Source organism: Dermacentor silvarum, chromosome 3 (genome assembly GCF_013339745.2).
Source record: "Dermacentor silvarum isolate Dsil-2018 chromosome 3, BIME_Dsil_1.4, whole genome shotgun sequence".
Lineage (NCBI taxonomy): Eukaryota > Metazoa > Arthropoda > Arachnida > Ixodida > Ixodidae > Dermacentor > Dermacentor silvarum.
In genome coordinates this window covers 56,223,383-56,244,057 of record NC_051156.1, presented here as the reverse complement: position 1 = coordinate 56,244,057, position 20,675 = coordinate 56,223,383, and the positions used below count along the sequence as shown (strand labels likewise).

General features: G+C 50.3%; 1 protein-coding gene across 1 annotated transcript in view; it reads left to right on the top strand.

The window, feature by feature from the left end:
- Nucleotides 1–20,675, top strand: part of LOC119444367 (fatty acid synthase-like) — a 296,692-nt gene that overhangs the window by 62,882 nt on the left and 213,135 nt on the right. Inside the window, exons 7-8 of the mRNA XM_049663302.1 lie at nucleotides 17,799–18,100; nucleotides 18,674–19,060. Coding sequence (XP_049519259.1) covers nucleotides 17,799–18,100; nucleotides 18,674–19,060 — 689 coding nt within the window. The remainder of the gene's footprint in view (nucleotides 1–17,798; nucleotides 18,101–18,673; nucleotides 19,061–20,675) is intronic.

The window sequence follows — 20,675 nt, the reverse complement described above, 5'->3', positions numbered from 1 at the left end:
ATGGTGCAGTGTGGAAGAGGAAGTCAACGAACCACATAGTAGTGCGCGCTCGATCGGTTTCCAGCTGAGCTGCTCCGTCATCCTGTAATTCGGGGAGACGCCCTGTAGAATTACGAGAACGTCCCGTGACAATTGGTGGCGGTGCTGGTTACCCGTCTTCCCCGCACTGGAGCTCCGAAGCCGTATGTTGCCATCTGCCGCCACAATGACAGATGACGCCGGCCCCTCGCAATCCGCTCCCGACCCCGGCTGTCGTGTGTTATGGTGCGGTACGTCAGCGCGACCCTGCGACTTACGAGAACATCCCGTGAGAATATATATATTGCAAGACGGAAGACGAACAGGACAGGCAGCACTAGGAGACCCGTTTACTCCGCAGGCACGGCCCAGACTCAAGCACGAAGAAGAGGAACAGGGATGATGATGGCTATGTACGTATGAGAACGACGAAGTGCGTTAGTAGGGCTTACATTATAGTCCCCCCCTCCCCCCGTCATGGAAGCGGCCAGCCTGGCCGCAGCTTAGACATCATCTAAACGGCGAGTGAAGGGCTTCATCCGCGAGACATGAACAATTTCTGCATTCCGGCGGCGCTGGTAAGTGACGGAATGGACTGGGCGAACGAGATAGTTCACTGCAGATATTGATTGCACAACGGTGTATGGGACAATGTAGCGTTGAAGGAACTTCTCACAGAGGCCTGGAGTTCGGACTGGAGTCCAAAGCAGGACTTGGTCGCCAGAGTGAAAACGGACGTTGCGGCGTTTGTTTTCACATCGACGTTTCCTCTCAGCTTGGGTAGCTTCCGTGCTTTGCCGGGTGATTTGGCGGCAACGTGCAACTCGGGCAGAAAACTCTTCTGGAAGGGACGCGTTAGGCGAAGGTGCTAAAAAGAATTCTCTGTCGAATATGGTGGAAGGAGATCGTCCATACACAAAGAAGAAAGGGCTGTAGCCGGTAGTTCGTTGAATAGCAGTATAATATGCGAATGTAACAAAAGGAAGAATTTTATCTCAGTCAGTGCGGTCAGGACGGACGTACATGGAAATCATGTCAGATAGCGCACGGTGGAAGCGCTCAGTAAGGCCGTTGGTTTGTGGATGATAGGTAGAAGTAGATTTGTGCACGGTATCAGCGGCCCGAAGCGCTTCCTCGAGAACTTGGGAAATAAACGCCTTGCCACGGTCACTCAGAAGAAAGGGAGGAGCCCCGTGGCGCAAGACGATGGCGCGCAAGAAAAAGTCAGCAACCTCAAAAGCGGTACCGGATCGCAGAGGCACAGTTTCGGTGTGTCATGTTAAATGGTCGACCGAAGTGACAATGCAACGGTAACCACAGGGTGTCCAAGGGAAAGGAACATATAAATCAATGCCAAGAAATTGAAAATGTGCGTCCGGGACAGGGAGAGGTTGTAGTAAACCGGCGGAAGGGGATGTCGAGCGTTTGCGGTGCTGACATGCCGCACAAGAGGCAACGTATTTGGCCACCGTTGTGGATAGGCCAGGCCAGACGCAGCGGGTCTTGATGTGGTCGTAGGTTTTGTGGAAGCCTAAGTGGCCAGCTGATATGTTGTCGTGAAGTCCCTTAATATTCGAAGGCGAAGGCAGTGAGGTACGACTGGGGCTCACCGGTTCAATGTCGGGTGGTAAACAGTAGCGGTGTAGCACTGCCATCTTGGAGGCGGAATTGTCGAAGCTGGCGTCGCAAGCGGCTGTTGGGTGGTTCGGCGAAACCACTAAGGCGATCCATGAGAGTTTGACAGTAAGAGTCGGCCCGCTCAAGCAAGGCGAAATCAGAGCGTGATGAAAGCGTAACTTGGTCCAGGGGCATTATCGAGAGCTGGTGTGAGGCAGACGTAGCATCGGAACGACTTGGTGGGGAAGACGACAGCGCGTTACCGGGAGAGAGCGAGAGTGGACAGCGAGACAATGCGTCTGCATCATGATGACTTTTTCCAGACTTGTACGTTATTATAAAGTGATATTCCTGCAAGCGGAGTATCCAGCGTCCTAAGCGTCCTGACATGTTTTTCATTGATGACAGCCAACACAGAGCATGATGGTCGGTGACGATGGTTAAGTGGCAGCCGTAAAGGTATGGGCGAAATTTCTGAATCGATAAAACAATGGCCAGGCACTCTTGCTCTGTAATGGTGTAGTTCCACTCAGCTGGAGAAAGTGTTCGGCTGGCATATGCTATGACTTGCTATTTAGAGGCTGCATTACGTTGCAGAAATACTGCTCCAATACCTTGTGCTCTTGCGTCAGTATGAAGTATGGTGGGGGCTCGATCATCGAAATGGCGAAGCACTGGTCCGGATGTAAGATGCTGCTTAAGAGCTCGAAAAGCCGACTCGCAGTCCTTAGTCCATGTGAAAGAGGCACCGGTAACCAGCAGCTTGTGTAGAGGAGCTGCTATTGCAGCGAATTTGCGCATAAATCGACGAAAATATGACGCCAAGCCGAGGAAACTACGTAGATCTTTCTGCTGCTGGAGGCAAGGAAACTGGAGAACAGCACTAATCTTTGCGGGGTCTGGCTAGATGCCATCTTTTGAGACGACGTGGCCTAATACCTTTATTGTTTTGCTTGCAAATTTGCATTTTTGTATTCATCTGGAGACCAGTATTTGCACAGCACATGAGACTTCGTCTAATCAATGAAGATGTTGGCTGAAGTTAGACGAAAAGATGATAATATCGTCCAGATAACAGAGGCAGGTCTTCCATTTTAGTCAATGAAGTACGTTATCTATCACGCGCTCAAATACGACGGGAGCATTACAAAGGCCAAAAGGCATCACGTTAAATTCATAAAGTCCGTCTGGTGTAGCGAATGCGGTCTTTTCTTTGTCAGTCTCAGTCGTCGGAATTTGCCAATATCCTGATCGAAGATCAAGGCTGTAGAAATACTCCGCCCTTTGTACTGTGTCCAAAGCGTCAATTCGAGGTTGCATACACGTCCTGGCGTGTGATCGTATTGAGCACTCGATAATCAGCGTAAAAGCGAACGGAGCCATCTTTTTCCTTTACTTGAACCACAGGAGAAGCCCAGGAGATAGGTGAAGGTCGTATTATCTTCCGCGCAACCATGTCAGCAACCTGTTGTTCGATGACCTTCCGTTCGGACGGCGATACAATATAGGGGCGTCGTCGTATTATAGTGGAACCATCGGTTTCAATGCGGTCTGTAGCCACATAAGTTTGGCTCAACACAGGGCAACAGCTGTCGAAACAGGCTTTGTGCTTCGGCAAGACTGCCAGTAACCCTTGTAAAATGTTCTATCAACATTCTTTGGACCGTCTTTAGACTATTGTTACTATAGCCTACCAACAGTCAATAGAAATCCTTCCAACGGTCTTTACACTTCCTAACAACTCCCTGGTAACATCCTTGAAACAATAGGCCACCAAAAATATTTAGAAACATCTTCATATGGTGACTGGAAAGTTCCTACTAACTCTAGAAACACGTTCTTTAGGCCTCCTATTAACATTCAATAAATTGAAGCATGTTCATAGGCTGTATGTAAACGTCATATTTACTATCATATGATCATACTATCATTTACTATCATATTTACAATTTACTAGCGCTTTCTTTAGACACTTTAGTGGCGTTGTTCTAACAATTGGCTCCCTAAGCTGAATAAAAACATGTTTGCAGACTTTGTCAACATCCTACCAGCTTTCTACTCACAGTTTTTAGGCCTCATTATGACTGCCAATTATTTCAAACCTCCTACCAACATTTTCTCTTTAGAGATTTTAGAAACATTGTCGACAGTTGGTCACAGTTTGTGAACAAAAACATGTTCAACGCTGCTTATAAATTTATGCTAATCTGAAAATTTATAACTTTAGATCGCTCAGTGTACCGCCCAGCATACTATCCCAGCATACCGTCCTATAATGCTCAGAGCCGCAACTATTCATTTCATTTATTGCGCGCCAGTAACGTCTGCCACCTTAACTATATGTTTACGGGATCTTACTGGAGTATCGATAAAACATCAAAGCTCTTGACGCGCTGTGCAGCTGAAGCCACAGGGCGCGAAAAGAGCTACTGAATATAAAGGCCTGACAGATTGGAAGCATTGTCAAGGTTGCATCACACATTTATTACATTATTCAATCAGTCAAACTTGGGAACGGCATAAATGAGACTGTAGTTATGCGAAGGAGCTTCAGCATTCTGGGCGATAGTTTAGTTGCACCTTAGCTATAATGGAAATGTTTCTTTTTGTGAGCTTGTTGCTGTGAGATCCTGGGTGTTGTATCCTGAAAATAAAGGAAGTGAGTAGCAGTTAGCTGTGCATTAGCGTTCGCTACTCAGATGTGTACTTTAAACAAGTAAAACACAGAGAGAGAGAGAGAGAGAGAAAATGACTTTATTGACATTAATCCGGCATGTAGGGGTGGATCAGGCCACGTAGGGCTCCATCAACCCCCTATCTCACTAGACCTCAGCGCGGACCGGTCCGGCGCTAGCTACTAGGAGTTGCCTCCGTTCGCTTTTGCCGGGCCAGGGCCGCGTCGAGCCGCTGGATGGCTTGGAGTTGCGCCTGATGTTCAGGCGAACTGATGTAGTGTTCCATGTCCGGTGGCAGAAAAGCGACTATGATTTAAGCTCGCAGTTTAACGCCTGCGAGCATAAATCAATATGGCTTTTTTGTATAGCCTAAATATTTCACGACCTCTCATCATGTACAGCCTGAGCAGGCACGAGCAAAGAATTAGTTCATGATCATACATTATTTACCACAAATTAGGTCATCGGGACCTCTGTCAAAACCTTGTGTTTGTACGCTTCGCGTTTATAGCCACTTAGCGAACCGCATGATGCGGCATTGTTCAAGTATGTAAAAAGATCGTTTTTAAAACACTTCACGTCATTACATTTCGCGCTCGTAACAACTTGCCAAAATGCGGTTTAGGAAACTTAAATAAAAAATATGTTTATAAAAAATGATGGAAAAGCACATTCCTTTTATTTTAATTTCGAGACAGACAGAACTTCGGTGCAGTGCTGTCTTGAACAGCTGTTCGCTATTGGTTCAGTGTGCAGTTTACAACACGGACAGTGGCAATATTAAATTACTAACACTTCACTCCATCGCATTTGGCAGAGAAGTTGCAGAAACGGTCACATCACGGAACGAGGAAAACGTCTTCGACTTCGCAAGCACTGCGCTAGTTGGCTATTTCACTCACAAATTACGCATCCACGTGTACCTGGAAAGGCCTCTTGTATTGATGAATCAGCCACAATACAGCATGAGCAGAAACAGCAGCAAAAATAGCTAAATTAGGGATACAAAACACAACCAAGCAACCCTACACCGCACCGACCGTACCACGCCGGTGTGGCTAAATAAGTGGTATCGATGGAGATGGGCTCCTCTTTGGCTCGACTCGGACCACGTGCAAGTTTGTGCGCATGCGCGAGAGATGCTTGTGACATTCTATCCATCCACCAGCTCTCCTTGACCACCGCCGAACCGTGCGCACCCCCGCCCCCCTTACTTTGCGAGGGTTGAATGACACCAGGAATTCCCTCTCGGTGATTAGGTATGACAGGCCTTTGTGGGCGCATCCCCTTCTTGGGGAACTGCACTTAGAGGGAGTAATGTACCTTATTGCCAAGGTCTAAAAAGAACCTTACAAGATAGCCGGCTTAATTTTGTTATGCTGTCAGGGCTGTATAATTTTATTTTTCGAGAGAACTATTGTTCTGAAGACGAGGTTTTCTCCAAATGGGGGGGGGGGGGCGCAATAAAAATTAAAAGAAATGTAATACCCTATAGAGTAAATTTCACGATTATTTAAGGTTATGAAATTTCGGAAAACAACATCATAAAGCACTTGCCGCTTTCAAAGACAAAAATTTGACTCATAGCGCCCCGCGCAAGACAATGCTGCAAGTTATTCTTTTCAAGTGGTAGGAGGATAGGAATAAACTTTATTTGTCCAGCGGTTATGGCTGTTGGTGCTAGGCTGCCAGGGGTCCATCGCCGGAGAAAAATCTTTCGAGATCCTCGGCAATGGCCCTGGCCCGCTGGACGGCCCACTCCTGGTCCTCCGGTGCCTCGCTGAGGAAGGCGGCTTGCCATCTTTCAGCGAGGCGCCCCGCTTCAGAGGGTCCTGCTGTTATCTTCCCCCTTCCTCTTGGTCCTTTTTCAGGGCGTTGACATTCCCAAAGTATATGGGCCATATCAGCCCGTCCGTGCTCGCACTACGAGCAGCCGGGCGACGGGTGCAGCGCGGGCCACAGGCGGTGCAGGTGGTAGGGGTTGGCGAAAGTGCCCGTCTGCAACCGCCTCAGGTCAACTCCCTGGGACCTGTCCAGCCGCCCGTTGGGTTGTGGATATATCATACGTTCTTTCCTGTAGTGTTCAAGAACCTCTTGGTACGAGGCCGGAAACTCCTCGGTATCGCGGTCGGCGTGCCCGTGGCCCCCTAGCTCCGTTCAGCCGCGATTTGGGTTGTGTTGGTAATTCCTCCGCTGGGGTCCCACACAACAACGGCGGCTGCCCTCTGGGTGATCGCGTCGCGGCGGGTAAGTTGCCACGCGACGAGATGGGCACGCTCGTTGTGGTTCTGCGGGATGCCGGTGTGTTTTCGGCCGTTAGTATTGTTGTTGTCACGGCTGTTGTCTTCTTTAGTACCAAGCTCCCCGACGCGCGCGGGGAACCATTTGAGGGACTTGTTCGTAATCGTGCCGGACACGAAGTCCCCGGCTCTGGCGTTGAGCATGCGCGCCACATCCGCGGACACCCAACCTTCGGTGTAGTTCCGGTGTAGTTCCGCTTATAATCAAGCTATCCTCCGTACCTCCGTGGAGTACCGCGAGGGTTATGGCCATCTCCTCCGCTACTTCGGCCGACGGCAGCCTCGCTGATGCCGTGACTCGGATCCTTCCCTTCGTTTCTATGACCGCCATGGAGAAGGCGGGCTCCGCCGCCGTCGGCCGGCCGTGTCGTTGATGTTGCTGCTGTTGCTGCTGCCGTTTTTGTCGTAGTAGTAGTAGTGATGGTGGTGTTGGCATCCCCGGTTCGTCTCGCACATTTCGTTGTGGCGATGGTGGTCGTCGTCCCTCGTCGCCATCAACGTTACCGGCGGGCCGCGGGTACCTGGCTGCATCGACGAAGAGGGCGCCTTCTGGTCTTCCGGGCTCCTCGAGGATTGCTACCGCCCTTCGTTTATGTCTTTGTACGTCATGCACCTGGTGCATGTTCTTCGGCATGTTTTCCGTCTGTATGGCGTCCCTGACTTCCGGTAGCAGTGTTTCCTTCAGTCCCCGCGCCTTATGATATCGAATCCCGAGCAGGTCGAGGATTCGTCTTCCCGTTTTGGTGCCCGACAGCCTCTCCAGCTGCGCTATTCTCTGCGCCTCGGCGACCTCCTCGAGCGTGTTGTGTACGCCCAGCTCGAGGAGCCTGTGGGTTGGCGTGTACAGGGGTACCCCCAGGGCGGTCTTGAACGCCCTGCGGATCGCCACGTTCAGCTTGTCGGTTTCGCTCCTGTTCCAGTCGGCATACGCGGCGACGTACGATATGTGGCTCAGCGCGTACGCCTGTATCAGCCTCGTCACGTTGTGTTCCTTCGTTCCTTTCCTCTTGTTCGCGACTCGCCGCACGACGTGCGTGGCGGCGCCTACTTTCTTCTGCAGTCGGGCAACCAACTCGTGGTTGGCACCGTTCTCTTCCAGCCACAGGCCGAGCACTCGCAACTTGGACACCGTCGGTATTCGGGTACCTTACCTCGTCGTGACGTGGACGCCCAAACGACGGGCCTCGAGCACGCCCTGCGGGAGGGGTCCTTTCTTGCGCGGTCTGTGGAGTAGGATCTCTGACTTGTCGGGTGAGCAGACGAGTCCCGTGTCTTCAAGGTGCCGCTCCACCTCCTGGACGGCCCGCTGCAGCCGGTCTTGCATTTCGCCGACGCTCGTGTTCTCCGTGGTCCACACTGTCACGTCATCTGCGTAGATCGTATGAGTGATGCCCTCTATCGCGTCGAGATGCTCCGGCAGGCCGATCATGACGAGGTTGAAAAGCATGGGGGAGAGTACGGAGCCCTGTGGCGTTCCCGCACCGCCCATTCGGACCGTTCGCGGCGTGGTCCCGTCGATCTTGACCGTCACCTCTCGTTCATTCAGGAAGCTGCTGACACATCGGTGAAACCTCGCCCCGAGATTGAGTCGGCTGATCTTGTTCAATATGGCCATGTGCTTCACAGTGTCGAAAGGCGCTCCTGAGGTCTAGCCCAAGCAAGGCGCGCACGTGAGTGCTCGGAGTGTTCACGACCTGTTCCTTGATCTGCAGCATGCCGTCCTGCGTGGAAAGTCCCTTCCGGAAACCGATGATGTGGGTGCCAGAGGCGTCCTCCTTCTAGAGGAGCGTCGTCACCCTGTTGAGGCAGGCATGCTCCATCACTTTGCCGACGCAGGACGTGAGGGAGATCGGCCTCATGTTTCGGACCTCTAGCGGTTTGCCCGGCTTCGGTATGAGTATAACGTCCGCGGACTTCCACTCTAGTGGAATTCAGCCCTCCTTCCAGCGCGAGTTGATGTACTCGCAGAGCTTCTCGATGGCGTCGTCGTTCAGGTTCCTTAGGATTTTGTTGGTGATCCTGTCAGGACCGGGCGCCGATTTGGTCTTCAATAGCTGGAGGACCGCTCTAATTTCCTGCACGGAAAAGTCAGCATCCAGCTCCTCATTGGGAGCCCCGCGGTACTCGGGGTGACTCTTCCCTTCCGGTCGATCGAGGAGCGTCTGTACGATCTCCTCCTCGAAGGCTTCCCGGTCGTCCTTGTACTTGTGTCGCAGCTTGGCCATCTCTGTACGGGTCGCCGTTCTGGTGTTTCCCGGGTAGAGCAGGTGCCTGAGAATCTTTCAGGTGAGTCCGGCGCCCATGTTACCGTTCATCGTGTCACACATCTCCTGCCATTCTTGCTCGCACAGGCGACCGCAATGCGTCTCGATCTCCCGGTTGATTTCGGCGATCTTCTTGCGTATCTTCCTGGTGAGTTTTTGCTTACTCGCTCTCCGTTGCATGGATTTCTTGGCCGTAAGGAGATGTGCCAGCCGGCTGTCCACTCTGGACTGGTTGGGGAGCGTCGTCGTCCCCAGCTCCGCGGGATCTGTCTTCTCCTTCTTTGGGGGATTCTTGTCGCCAGTCCGTCCATTCAATCTCATCGGTGGCTTTCGCTACGTCCGCAAGTAGTTCTCTGCACCATTCGCTGATGTCTTCAATCGGGCCTTCTGCTCTCGTTCTCTATTTTGCGGAATCTATCCCAGTCCACGATTCTTGCCTTTCGGCAGACGTCCTCCTTGATTTTATTCTCTCCCACGATCACACACAGGATTCTGTGGTCACTCTCCAGGTCCTCGAAAGAGTTGACCAAGTGACCACGTCAGCGCCCGACCAGACGGAGAGGTCGGGGGATGTGTCGCGGCACACTCCCTGTCAGATCCTGGTGTGCGAAGCCGGTTCGTTGTGTACAGTCAGGCCGAGCTAGTCCATCAGTCCGGCTAGCCGCTTCCCTTTCGACGAGTCAGCTCCGTATCCCCATTGCGTGTGCGGCGCGTTGAAGTCTCCACATATCAGCAAGGGATTGGATGCGGCCTTGGACATCGCTTCGCGAAAGAGGGCGTCGAAGTGTGATTGCGCTTTCTTGGCAAGGGGGAGCTATATACGTTGAGCAATGAAGAGGCCGGTCTTCTTTTTTCCACTACTCGGCACGACTTCGATCAGGACGTGGTCTATGTCCGAGTCTTCGTGGAGCACGAGTTCGTGTTCGATGAAGGCCGTCCCACGCTTAACCAGGGTGCACACCCTAACGTCCCTCCCCATGCATTCGTAGGGGGCACAACACGTAACATAGCCCGGGAGCTGGGGCCAGTCGAAAGGTTTTTGTAAGGCAATCACGACAGGAAGTTTGTTATTCGAAAGCCTATTCATGTATTGCACCATTGTTGCTTTTTTTGTTTTTGAAGCCCCTGCAGTTCCACTGCCACACTATGCGTCTGTTGTCGGACTTACGGGACACAGCCATGATTGTCATGCAGAGGTGTTGGGGGGACGCAACTGTCCGTGCGTCCCTCCTTCTCCAGTGTGGGTGGTGTTGGCGTTGTTGCCGCTGGTGAGGATGGCCAGTACATTTACCTGCTTATGGTGACAGTACCCCAGCCCTTCCGGGCAGGTGGTGGTGATGTTGCTGTTGCTGCAGCTGCGTCGTCTCGCGTTCCACATCTTCGATTCGCTTATTCATGGCCGCGAGTTGGGTGTTGACCGCTGCGTACTGCGCGTTCCGTCCCGCGTTGGATTCGTTCAGCCTTGTCAGGAGCATGTCACACATTCGCTCCGTCTTGTCCGTCAGTTTGTTCACCATGTCTTCGATCGTGTCTATCTTTCTGGCTCCTGACCTGGGTCTCTTCGGTGCTTGTGCGTGGTCCACAGCGTCTTCCTTAGGAGGCGCATCGCTCGTGCCCTTGCGCTTGGAGCCCGCCGTCGCCGGCGCTTCTTCGCCGCAACATGTATCCATCTCCCCTACTTCGCCTTCTGTCGCGGTCACATCGCCTCGCTCGGCAGCATCGCGGTAGGTGGATGAGGAGATCCTCTCATGTTCTTGAAGATTTCGTTCAGCGTCTGCTGTAGCTCGTCGATTTTCCTCGCTGATTGTCGTTATTTCAAGTAGTATTACTTTTTTAGTTAGAGATGTTCAAAGCGTGGCGGCAATGACGTTACCGGTCTTCAAGCGCCCGAAGCACGGCAAAAGCGTGCCTTAGATATTCTGGCTCTTGGTACAGCGGAATGCCGTAATTGCGAATGCCGTAATTACGAATGTTGTATGGTCACCGCAAAACCTTATCTGAGCTCAGAACTTTGTCACCGTTTCATGAAGCGCAAGCACTGAATATTATGAGTGCGTAATTATCACTTTTCGACCAGTTTTCTCACAGCAAGCAGCAATCTCCGTGAAGTAGATGAGTAGAAAGTTACAGTTACTTTGCCGTCGCTTTGATGGAATGTTCTATTAGATCTCTGCTTTTTTTTGCATTTGGGGGAGCGGTCAGTACGTGAAGGGACAAACGCGTGCGAACAGGGAAGCATTTTTATACAGAAAGGATAATTTCTTTTTTTTTTCACAGAGTAATTGCAAAGAAATTGCACGTTTGCAGAGTTCAGATTTTTTTGGCCTTCGACCTGTGCACTTTCTCAGGTAACGCAGTTGCTCTCACTAAGCAGCAGCTGCTTCAGAGATATTTCAGAGGCAACGTTCCAGCACCGTGTTACTCTTAGTTCTGGCTCTTTTTAACAGAGACCATGATGCTACTGTGCTGATATGTTCCAGCTTAGAGCGTACTATTTATATCGCGGAGTGTACTTGTCACGAATTTCAGCGCTCCAGAAATGGACAGAGACAGAAAGAAAATACGTAGAAGAACATTTAATGTCAAACAAAAAAAATATAGAAGAAAAACAAACAGCAAACTACCCTGACACACTATAAGCACTATACATAGACAAACACTCCAAAAACTAGCTATACATATAAAACCAAACAAGCCCTCAACTATATAGTGTTCCTCCGCTCGACTAACCAACGCAAAATCACGAACAAACGAACGTTCTGACCGTCGCCAGTCGTGCTGTCGGACTACGGCCCAGCGTGGCAAAGGCCGTTGGCCTGCGTGGTTCCGGCGCAGCGTGGGCGTCGACCTCCGTCGAGAGCGATGAGGTTGTGGTCTGGGCCAGTCGGCCGTTGTGCCGCTGACGTGGTGTTGGCGATTGCCTTCGTGGCAAAGGGCAGCAACTGGTTACGGCAGCGTGGGGCTGGACCGGGCTGGACCGTGCCGCTGACGTGGCGTTGGCGATTGCCTTCGTGGCAAAGGGCAGCAACTGGTTACGGCAGCGTGGGGCGGGACCGTGCCGCTGACGTGGCGTTGGCGATTGCCTTCGTGGCAAAGGGCAGCAACTGGTTACGGCAGCGTGGGGCTGGACCGGGGCCACGGAACACAGCCACGGCGACGCAGTCGGGGCTCAGTAGCTGGAATTGTCGCTGGCCAACTCGCGAACGTCCCCTCTTCGGTCCATGGTCCCTGAAGCTGCTGCCTCCCGTCTCCAGAGCACAGCTGGAGATGCAACTGCTTGTCGCCCACGTCAGCAATGCCAGCTCATCATCGCCTGCGTCCCCTTTTTGTTCATTTCTTCTTTTTTTTTCTCTCGCGCTTCACGCGCTTCACGTGCTTCTCGCCTGTGGGTCCCTTGGCTGTTTCTTCGGCCAGCGTCTTCGTCTTTTTTTATCATTTCATTTGTCTTGCCGGTGACTCATGACAGTACTGACCTGATTATCTCGTTACAAAGCTAGTTGGTGGTCGGCCAATAGCAGCGCGTGGTAAGGGCCGATTTACGCTCGAGCCGCACGCCATACCGCCCGCATGCCGCACGCATGCTGTCGGGCAAAAAGTTCCACAATTCGCAGACTGTTACACATATTTCGCTTTGCATTGCACGTACGAGCGTCAGTGTAAGTGCACCAATGTGCCGAAATGTGCAGTTTCCCGCACGCGTGCGGCATGCGGGCGGTGCGGCTCGATCGTTAATAGGCCCTATAATGCCGGGATAAAGCTGTGTAACTGGTGCGCGGCCTGCATAGTACTCCGCTATCATCACACCGTTTAGCTGGTGTAGCGCAAGCTAATGTTTTCTAACTTTGCTGACGTCACCGAAGCCTCACTTAGTCCAGTCGAACCTCCAAAAAAATTGCTCTAATAACAGTTAACTAACATCTTTCTTTAAACATTTATTAGCACTCCGTCCATAATTCGCTGGCTGCTTGGATTGGAACTGCGCTTTAAAACAAAGAGCTTGATTGCTGACTATGTTATATATCCACATTATTGTGCGTTAGACAAATTTATAAAAAGCTTTCAAGGTACTTCCCATTCTAAACTTTTTTGGCAAACAGCACGAGCTGTTGACGTACTGAAGATGCATGTCCTTCGGAAAAAGAAATATTTTGATGGTGTATAGTAAAACATTATTTACACAAAAGTAAGAAGGAAGTTTGTTAACGGTGTACTGAAAATATTCTTTATGCAAAAGTAACAAGGAAATCTTTTAACGGTGTACTTAAAACATTCTTTAGGCAAAAGTAAGAAGGAAGTCTGTTAACGGTGTATTTCATATATTCTTTATACAATAGTAAGGAAGAAGTATTTTGACATTCTATGCACAAGTGTTACTAGAATGTAAATGTAAATAGAATGTCAGTAAAGTAAATAAAAAGTTGGTACGACGTCTCAATAATGTTAATAGACATTTTTGTAAGGGAAGGCTTCGGGCGGCGCGGCTGTTAGGTCAGAACCAAGCATGGCTGCGCGGGGGAAAGAATAATCCAAACCTGAGGTTGGTGCTGACGATGAAGAAGGGCAAAGCGTGATATAGAGATAAGTTGAGTGCCGGCGAGGGTTGCCACAGTCATCCCTTTGGGCAGCATCACAGGATCAGGGGTCGTGTTGCAAGCAGACAGAAGGGCGCGGCCACGTGAAAACCGGACGAGACAGGCGACAATGAGAATTCCGCGAGAAGTACAGAGGGAAGAAGGGGGCGACTAGAGCGTCTCCGTCGGCGCGGAAATCAGCAGGCACACGCCTACGCCCGAGCGCATGTACACCGGGAGCCGCGACATGACCGCGCCGAGCAGTTCCAACCAGAGCCCATACCATTAACCTACACGCACATCTTACAACACTATCGCATTTCACGAAGAACACTACCCCCACCGCAGAATGCTCTGACACGAGAGGAAGCCGTAATATGACGAAAACTCCAAACAAACACATATCCACATTTGAGTCTTTGCAACGCCATACACCCCGCGCTGTAATCCTATAAATGTCCACACTGCGGCCAATGTGCAACGCTTTTCAGAGACAAAGATTCATGGATCGTGGCCCCACGCGTCGCAGGCTTACAAAGCAACGCGGGCATTGTTATAGTTCATGAAGTGGACTGGCCTCAGTGACCGATTGTGAAGTGTTGGACAACCGCACGTGTTCATACTGTGAGTACTTTTTCCCTCTCTCTGCTTTCTTTTCATCCCTTTAAACCCCTTCCCCCGTGTAGGGTAGCAAACCAGACGTGTTTCTGGTTAACCTCCCTGCCTTTCCTTTTTTTCCTCCTCCTCCTTAACACATCGTATGGGCTTGCGCAAACATGCCACAGCTCACACCCATAACACACCCCACCACACCGCAATGAGAGGCAGCGCTGTCCAGCTCCGACTCGACGGACCAGCTCAACCTGGTCAACCGAGCGAGGAGGGCAGATAAGGCCGCTGGACTCCTGGACTGAGGGGACCACCCACTGCAGAGCGGAGGAGCTACCTACGCTCGCGTGCTCTTTTGATTAAAGTTTATTCTCTCTCTCTCTCGGCAATCTGACTGAATGTTACGGCTACAAAGTCTTCTTGACCAGGACGTGGTTACAGCGATGACCAAGTTTACGCATAAAGGTGAAGTGTCCATAACAGGTGCAAGCTCATTATCTGTGATATGGACAACATCTCTACATGAAATGACGGCTGAATCAAAATGTGGGAAGTCCCTACCCAGGATAATTTCATGGATACATGTTGGAAGGAAAATAAACTCAATGTGGTGGCTAATGCCGTCGATGAGAACACGAGCAGTGCACTGTCCGTCGGGGTGAATGAATGCATTATTAGAACCACGCAAAATAGGTCCAAGATAAGGCGTTTTTACTTTCCGGAGCCGTGAACGCAGATCACTACGAAGAACAGAAACGGCGGCACCGGTATCGACGCGGGAACACCTTCAACAGTTACATAAAGCATGTTGGACGGGGGAACAGGATGAATTTTTGAGGACCGATAGGAAGCAGTTTCCCCTCCAAAAACTGCAAAGAGATAGTTTTCCTAGTGCTGGTTGGCAAGATGGAAATTGGGGCGAAGCAGTGTCGTAGAGCGCCGGTGAGGCGAAGGAGAACGACGTCTGGCCGAACGGGAACTATGAGGCAGATTGGGAGCAGCTGGAGGAGACAGAGAACGCTGCTGAGGGAGCGAGTACGACCCGGGGTAGTAGGCGTCAGGTCGGGAGTACGATCTCTCTCGTGCTCAGCATAGCCTCATCTTTCATCGTTGTGGCAACGGTGGCACAAGCGAGATATATGGCCGCGTGTACCACACTATAAACAAGCCGGACGAGGTGGACGCCACTGAGGGTAGGATGGCGCAGCTAGTGCTCTGGTTCTCATCGAAGCCAAATGGTCATAGGTAGTGTGAGTAGGCACACCGGTCGCGGTAGGGGTGGGTACCGAAGCAACATCCGCGTAGGTAGGTGTGGTGCGCTCTACCGGAGCAAGATGCGTCGTGGGTGTAGTCATCGCTGTCAACTCTTGCTTTACAACCTCGCACAAGTCGAAGTTGGGGGTTGAGACACAGGCAGCAGGGGAACGCCTCAGGTCTTGTATTTGAAGCTCTTCGCGGATGATGGTGCGGATGGGAGCACGTAGATCCGAATAATGGGGAACCTGAGGATCGCTATTGTCATGTTGAAGACGAAGAGACTGCAGCCCGTCTAGGCGCTGATTCGCGCAAGTGATGTTTTGGATAGAAGCCGTATTTTGCACGATTAAGGCGTCGAACGCGACAGCCCCAATACCTTTTAATATGTGTAGAACGCGTTCGGCTTCCGTCATGATAGAGTTCGCACGGCGGCACAGAGACAAGACATCCTCTACGTATGAGGTGTAGGACTTTGTAGAAGTTGGAGGCGCGTGCCCAGCTTCTGTTTGGCGACTTCTGCACGGCCAGAAGCGGAAGCGAAGATTTGCCACAGCTTGCCCGTAAACGTGGACCAATTTGGGATGGCAGATTCGTGGTTGAAATACCACGTCTTTGCAACACCAGTCAAGTAGAATGCGACGTGCCTCAATTTGTGGGTGTGGTTCCAGCGATTGCAAGAACTTGCGAGGTCGTAGTTGTTGATCCAATCGTCGACGTAATCGCCACGGAGTCCCGCAAAGACAGGGGGATCGCGTTGAGCGCTCGTCACAGTCCAAGAGGGCACCGCAGGCGTAGTCGTCGGTGCGGTAGGGTTAGAGGTGCCGGAAAAGCTGGGGTTGGAGGTGTCCATCCTGGTAGGGTTAGCCGGATGCAGGTGGCGACCGAAACATAGCGCCAGGGAGGACAGGAACGCGAGTGGAAGCCGGCCTCTTGACGTACCTCCACCACTATGAAAGACGGAAGACGACGAGGACAGCCAGCACTAGCACACCGGTTTATTCCGCGCCCAGACTCAAGCACGAAGAACAGGGATGATGATGACTATATAGATATGAAACCGATGAAGTACGTTAATAGTGCTTACAATATATATATATATATATATATATATATATATATATAGAATTAGGTCTCTGTGTGCAGCCTGCAATTGGAAACAAATTTCATATTTTGCTGGCGGGCAGTTTCCAGAAAATTGTTGCTGAGTCTATAACCAACATATATGCGCTTCTCGAATCTAATTCGTGCATCAACTATTACCAGTATTAACATGTCGGCCTGAGTCTTGGAGGTTAACAAAGAAGCTTGAAAAGAAGTTACGAACCGCTTAACGAGAAAAGACTGAAAATTGTTACGCGTAACCTTTAGAGACATCAAGACAGCGATGTCGGTTATAGAGAAACGGGGCTAGTCGATAATATAGTTGAAATTAAGAGAGAAAAATGGAGCTGGTCATGCCACTTAATGCGTAGGATGGATAACCTGTGGCCTATTAGAGTTACACAATGGGTGCTAAGAGTAGTAAAGCGCAGTCGAGGATAAGTGGTGTAATGAAATGAGGACATTCTCAGGCATATGATGGTGTCAGAAGGTGCAAAACAGGGGTAGTTGGAGATTGTTGGTAGAGGCCTTCGTCCAGGCCATGGGTCTAAACAGGCTGATGATGAATATTTGTGCCTAAATAATATCTTTATCTGTTATACCTTTTTCCTGATTGCTCCCCGTGAAGAGCAGCCAACAGGACAGTTACTCTGGTTAACCTCTCTTCTTTTCATCTCCTATACTTTCGTTCTCTCTCTACAATGCAAAAACAATACTACTACATTCATGATGTACGGCTACGTGGGTGTAATCTAATTCGTCGTTAGCATTTCGATTTATTTCTTCTGCAATATTATATTCTTGAACGACCAGTGTCTCACCCACCATCTCTTGTACGTGGCTCTTGGACGTGGTTACTGAGAAGAATAACAGATTAGGACGGTCTACATTCGTTTCAAACGGAACCATAGAAAGTAACAGATACTGACGCCAGAAAATGCAAGCAGGATGGTAATGGTTAACTTTAATATAAATGTAAAAATATTAAGGCAAAGGGCACATGAAAGTGGAGGAACAGAGGACTCCACAGGTGGTAACCGAATCCATGTCCTTTGCAGTATGCATTGTGGTGCTTTACAAATTAAGCTACCGTGGTGCCATCCAACCACCAATTTACACGGGTGTTCCTGTACATGTACAAGATTAGCCCTCGGAGTGTTAGCCAGTGCCGCTCGTGCTCAAGGCGGCGGACGTGGAACGTGCTATGAAGAGCAGGCATTACGTAGTTTTTGACGTCTGGAGCAGGCCACTGAGCAACTGGCCAATAAACGTTCGTGTTCTACCTCAAAGTGCGGATGATGTACGTGGGCGGAAATTGTTCACTGTATATTTGCTAATTCATCTTCTTTAACGTATCTCTCTGATTGCGCGTATTTTCTGTTGCAGGTGTTTGCTCTGTTGCGAAGGTTATCTTGGCTATGGAGACTGGCATCATCGCGGGTAACCTACACTTTAACGAGGCCAACCCCGACATTCCATCGCTGCTTGACGGCAGCGTTGAGGTTGTGGACAAAGCGACACCATTTGCGGGAGGTCCTGTTGGTATCAACTCGTTCGGCTTTGGTGGCTCCAACGCGCACGCAATTCTTGAAGCGAACCCAGGATCGCAGGTGGACAGCATTGTACGAGAGAAACCAGAGCTGCCGAGGCTAGTTCTCGCGGCCGGAAGAAGCCAGGAATCGCTTATGGTGAGCTCTTTATTGAGGAATTAGTGAAAACTAGCGAGTATCTCTTCTTAACTGTGGTGCACCAACAACCTCAGCAATAAGTTTATTAAGGATTTTCTGTTTAGGTTATCATTGCAACCCGAATCTAATTTGCGTGAACACCGCTGAGGATTCTTCGCTGTCTGTTTGCTTATGTGTAAAGCACAGCATCAAAGTTTATACCACCAGCTTACTACTAACTTTTTAGTCCGAAATGGCGTGAAAGAACACGGATACTGGCTACTTTTCATTACCAAACAAATGTAATAGCAGTATCGGCTCCAAACTGCGTGACATTGAGAAATGAATAGGCCAGTGTCAGCCAGCATCACGAAGCTGCTTTTGTTACTTCCGGCTTTCTCGCGCTAGTTGATCATGGGGCAACTCAGATAAAACACCTGTAAACACTTCCGCTACAAATCAACGCTAACTCAGCACTATTGTTTGTTGCTTGCCATCTCGTGATAGTTCTGTTCGAGACAGCATGAATAAATTCTTTACGAAAAGGAATATATCCCCCGTCTGTCCTACTAAGGAAGAATACAAAAAATGCAGAGGACTATGGACCGCATGGAAGCTGAAGGGCCGTACCCGGATTCGGCCTACGCTCTCTTGAATTTCGTCGGCCAGCCCAGCGTGATGCAATTCCCGTTCCGGGGATTTATGCTGTTGCCCGTGGATGGATCCGACAAGCAGGTCGTCAAGATAGTCGAGCCGGCTGCTGTCAAGGAGCGGCCTCTTTGGTTTATTTTCACAGGCTTTGGATGTCAGTGGAGAGGAATGGCCCGGCAGATGATGCAGTTTGACGTATTTGCACGCTCACTAGAGAAGTCGCACCAGGTCCTAACCCAGTTCTCCATTGACCTGATTGGTGAAGCGACGAGTGAAAACAATTATAGTGATGCCATGTCTTCAGTATTTGCCTCCATCACAGCAATTCAGGTGAGGTCCTCACCCTGCAAGTATTCTTTAATACGCCAGCAATAACGTCTATAGCAATACTTGAATTGTGCTGTCCCGTCATTGCAGCGGACATAGCGTGGATTACCTTGCATACCGTTCAGGCTACCGCACTGTTTCTTAGGAATTGTAGCAGAGTGATGCTAAGAGTATTGCAGCCAAAAAGAAACATTTTGGCATCAATGAGTCCGTTGTGTAACATGGTGAAACACTTGTAATTACGAACACAAAGACAACAAACAACATGATGGTGCGATTTGTGTTGCTTGTTCCCTTCGCGCTCCTCTTTATGGGTGTTTTATCATCGAAACCGTTTCGCCCAGCTCTCGTTACTCTTTGGTTGTGTTGGCCTGTCGTGGGAAATAATTGTCAGTGCAGTAAGAACACATTTTAGAATGGCAGCGCCGGCAGCATCTTTACTAAATTGGGTTATTGTTGCTAACATGAAGTACGTACTCATATCTCCGTGTGAGAGCTCGCGTCTCTGAAAATTTCTGTCAGTGCAAAGACATTGCCACGCGCCAATATGCTACTTCGTTTCTGGTAGCATAATGACGGACTGTGTTCGCTGCTATAGTTACCATTTGCCTAAAGATTATGTGTGTTTCCACGGCTTTGATCAGTAAAGAGTTCGATTTTAACTCATAGTTTGTGTTGCAACTTTACTTTTTAACAGCGGAGCTGTTTATGCTTTTCTTTCGGCCGTGGAGCGTTAACAGAAAACTGCACCTGGCGATGACGTCACTGCGCGTTGCCTAGCAACGCCTCGCGCAGCTGGTGCGAGGCGTCGCTAGGTCACGCACATTACGTCATCGCTCGGCAAGGTTACCACCCTTTCCCAGGTTATTCGCCACAGCGCGAGGCGCGGCCGACATATCCGGCGTTCGCCGGCCACGCCTCCCGCCGGACTGTAGAGTGCTGCGCTGTCGCTGGCGTGGCATTCCCGTGCCGAGCGCGCTCACATGTCAACGCGACTTCGGGCTATAAAGTGGCCTTTAGAAGACAGCGCGCCGACCCCGAGTGTCGTGCCGATTCTCGGGGTCGGCTAAGTTTGGCTAAAAACCAGGCAAACCAAACTAAGTTAAGTAAAGGCAAAACTAACAACCGGCCAAGCCAAACCAAGCTAAGCAAAATTAAAGCTAAGAGCGAGTCAAGCCAAACGAAGTTAAGCAAAGGAAAGCAAAGTTAACGCAAGGGTGAAGCTGCCCCTACTTTTTTTCGTCTGGGCGGGCCTCGAACACTTGACGTACCGAATAGCTGATAGCCACTGCACCACGACAGGTCTACGATAGCGAAGTGAGGCAACGTTATCAGCATGTTATGACGCCCAATGCACGCGCCGCAAGGCAATTATACTCGCAACATTGCGCATGATTCGAGCGGTGTACAGGAATTTGACGATAGAAGCACTGGAATGCGACGCGCTGTCATTTTGCTAGCTGGCTGAATATCAAATCTAAGCCATATGTTATACGACATGTCAGTGCATTGCGCAGTCCCCGCACATTGTAACATAGTTTCGGCACATTCTAAAAGTAGTAAGCGTCTTATTGATTATAAGCTTGTAAACGGAGGTAACAGGAGCGAGGATTCCCAC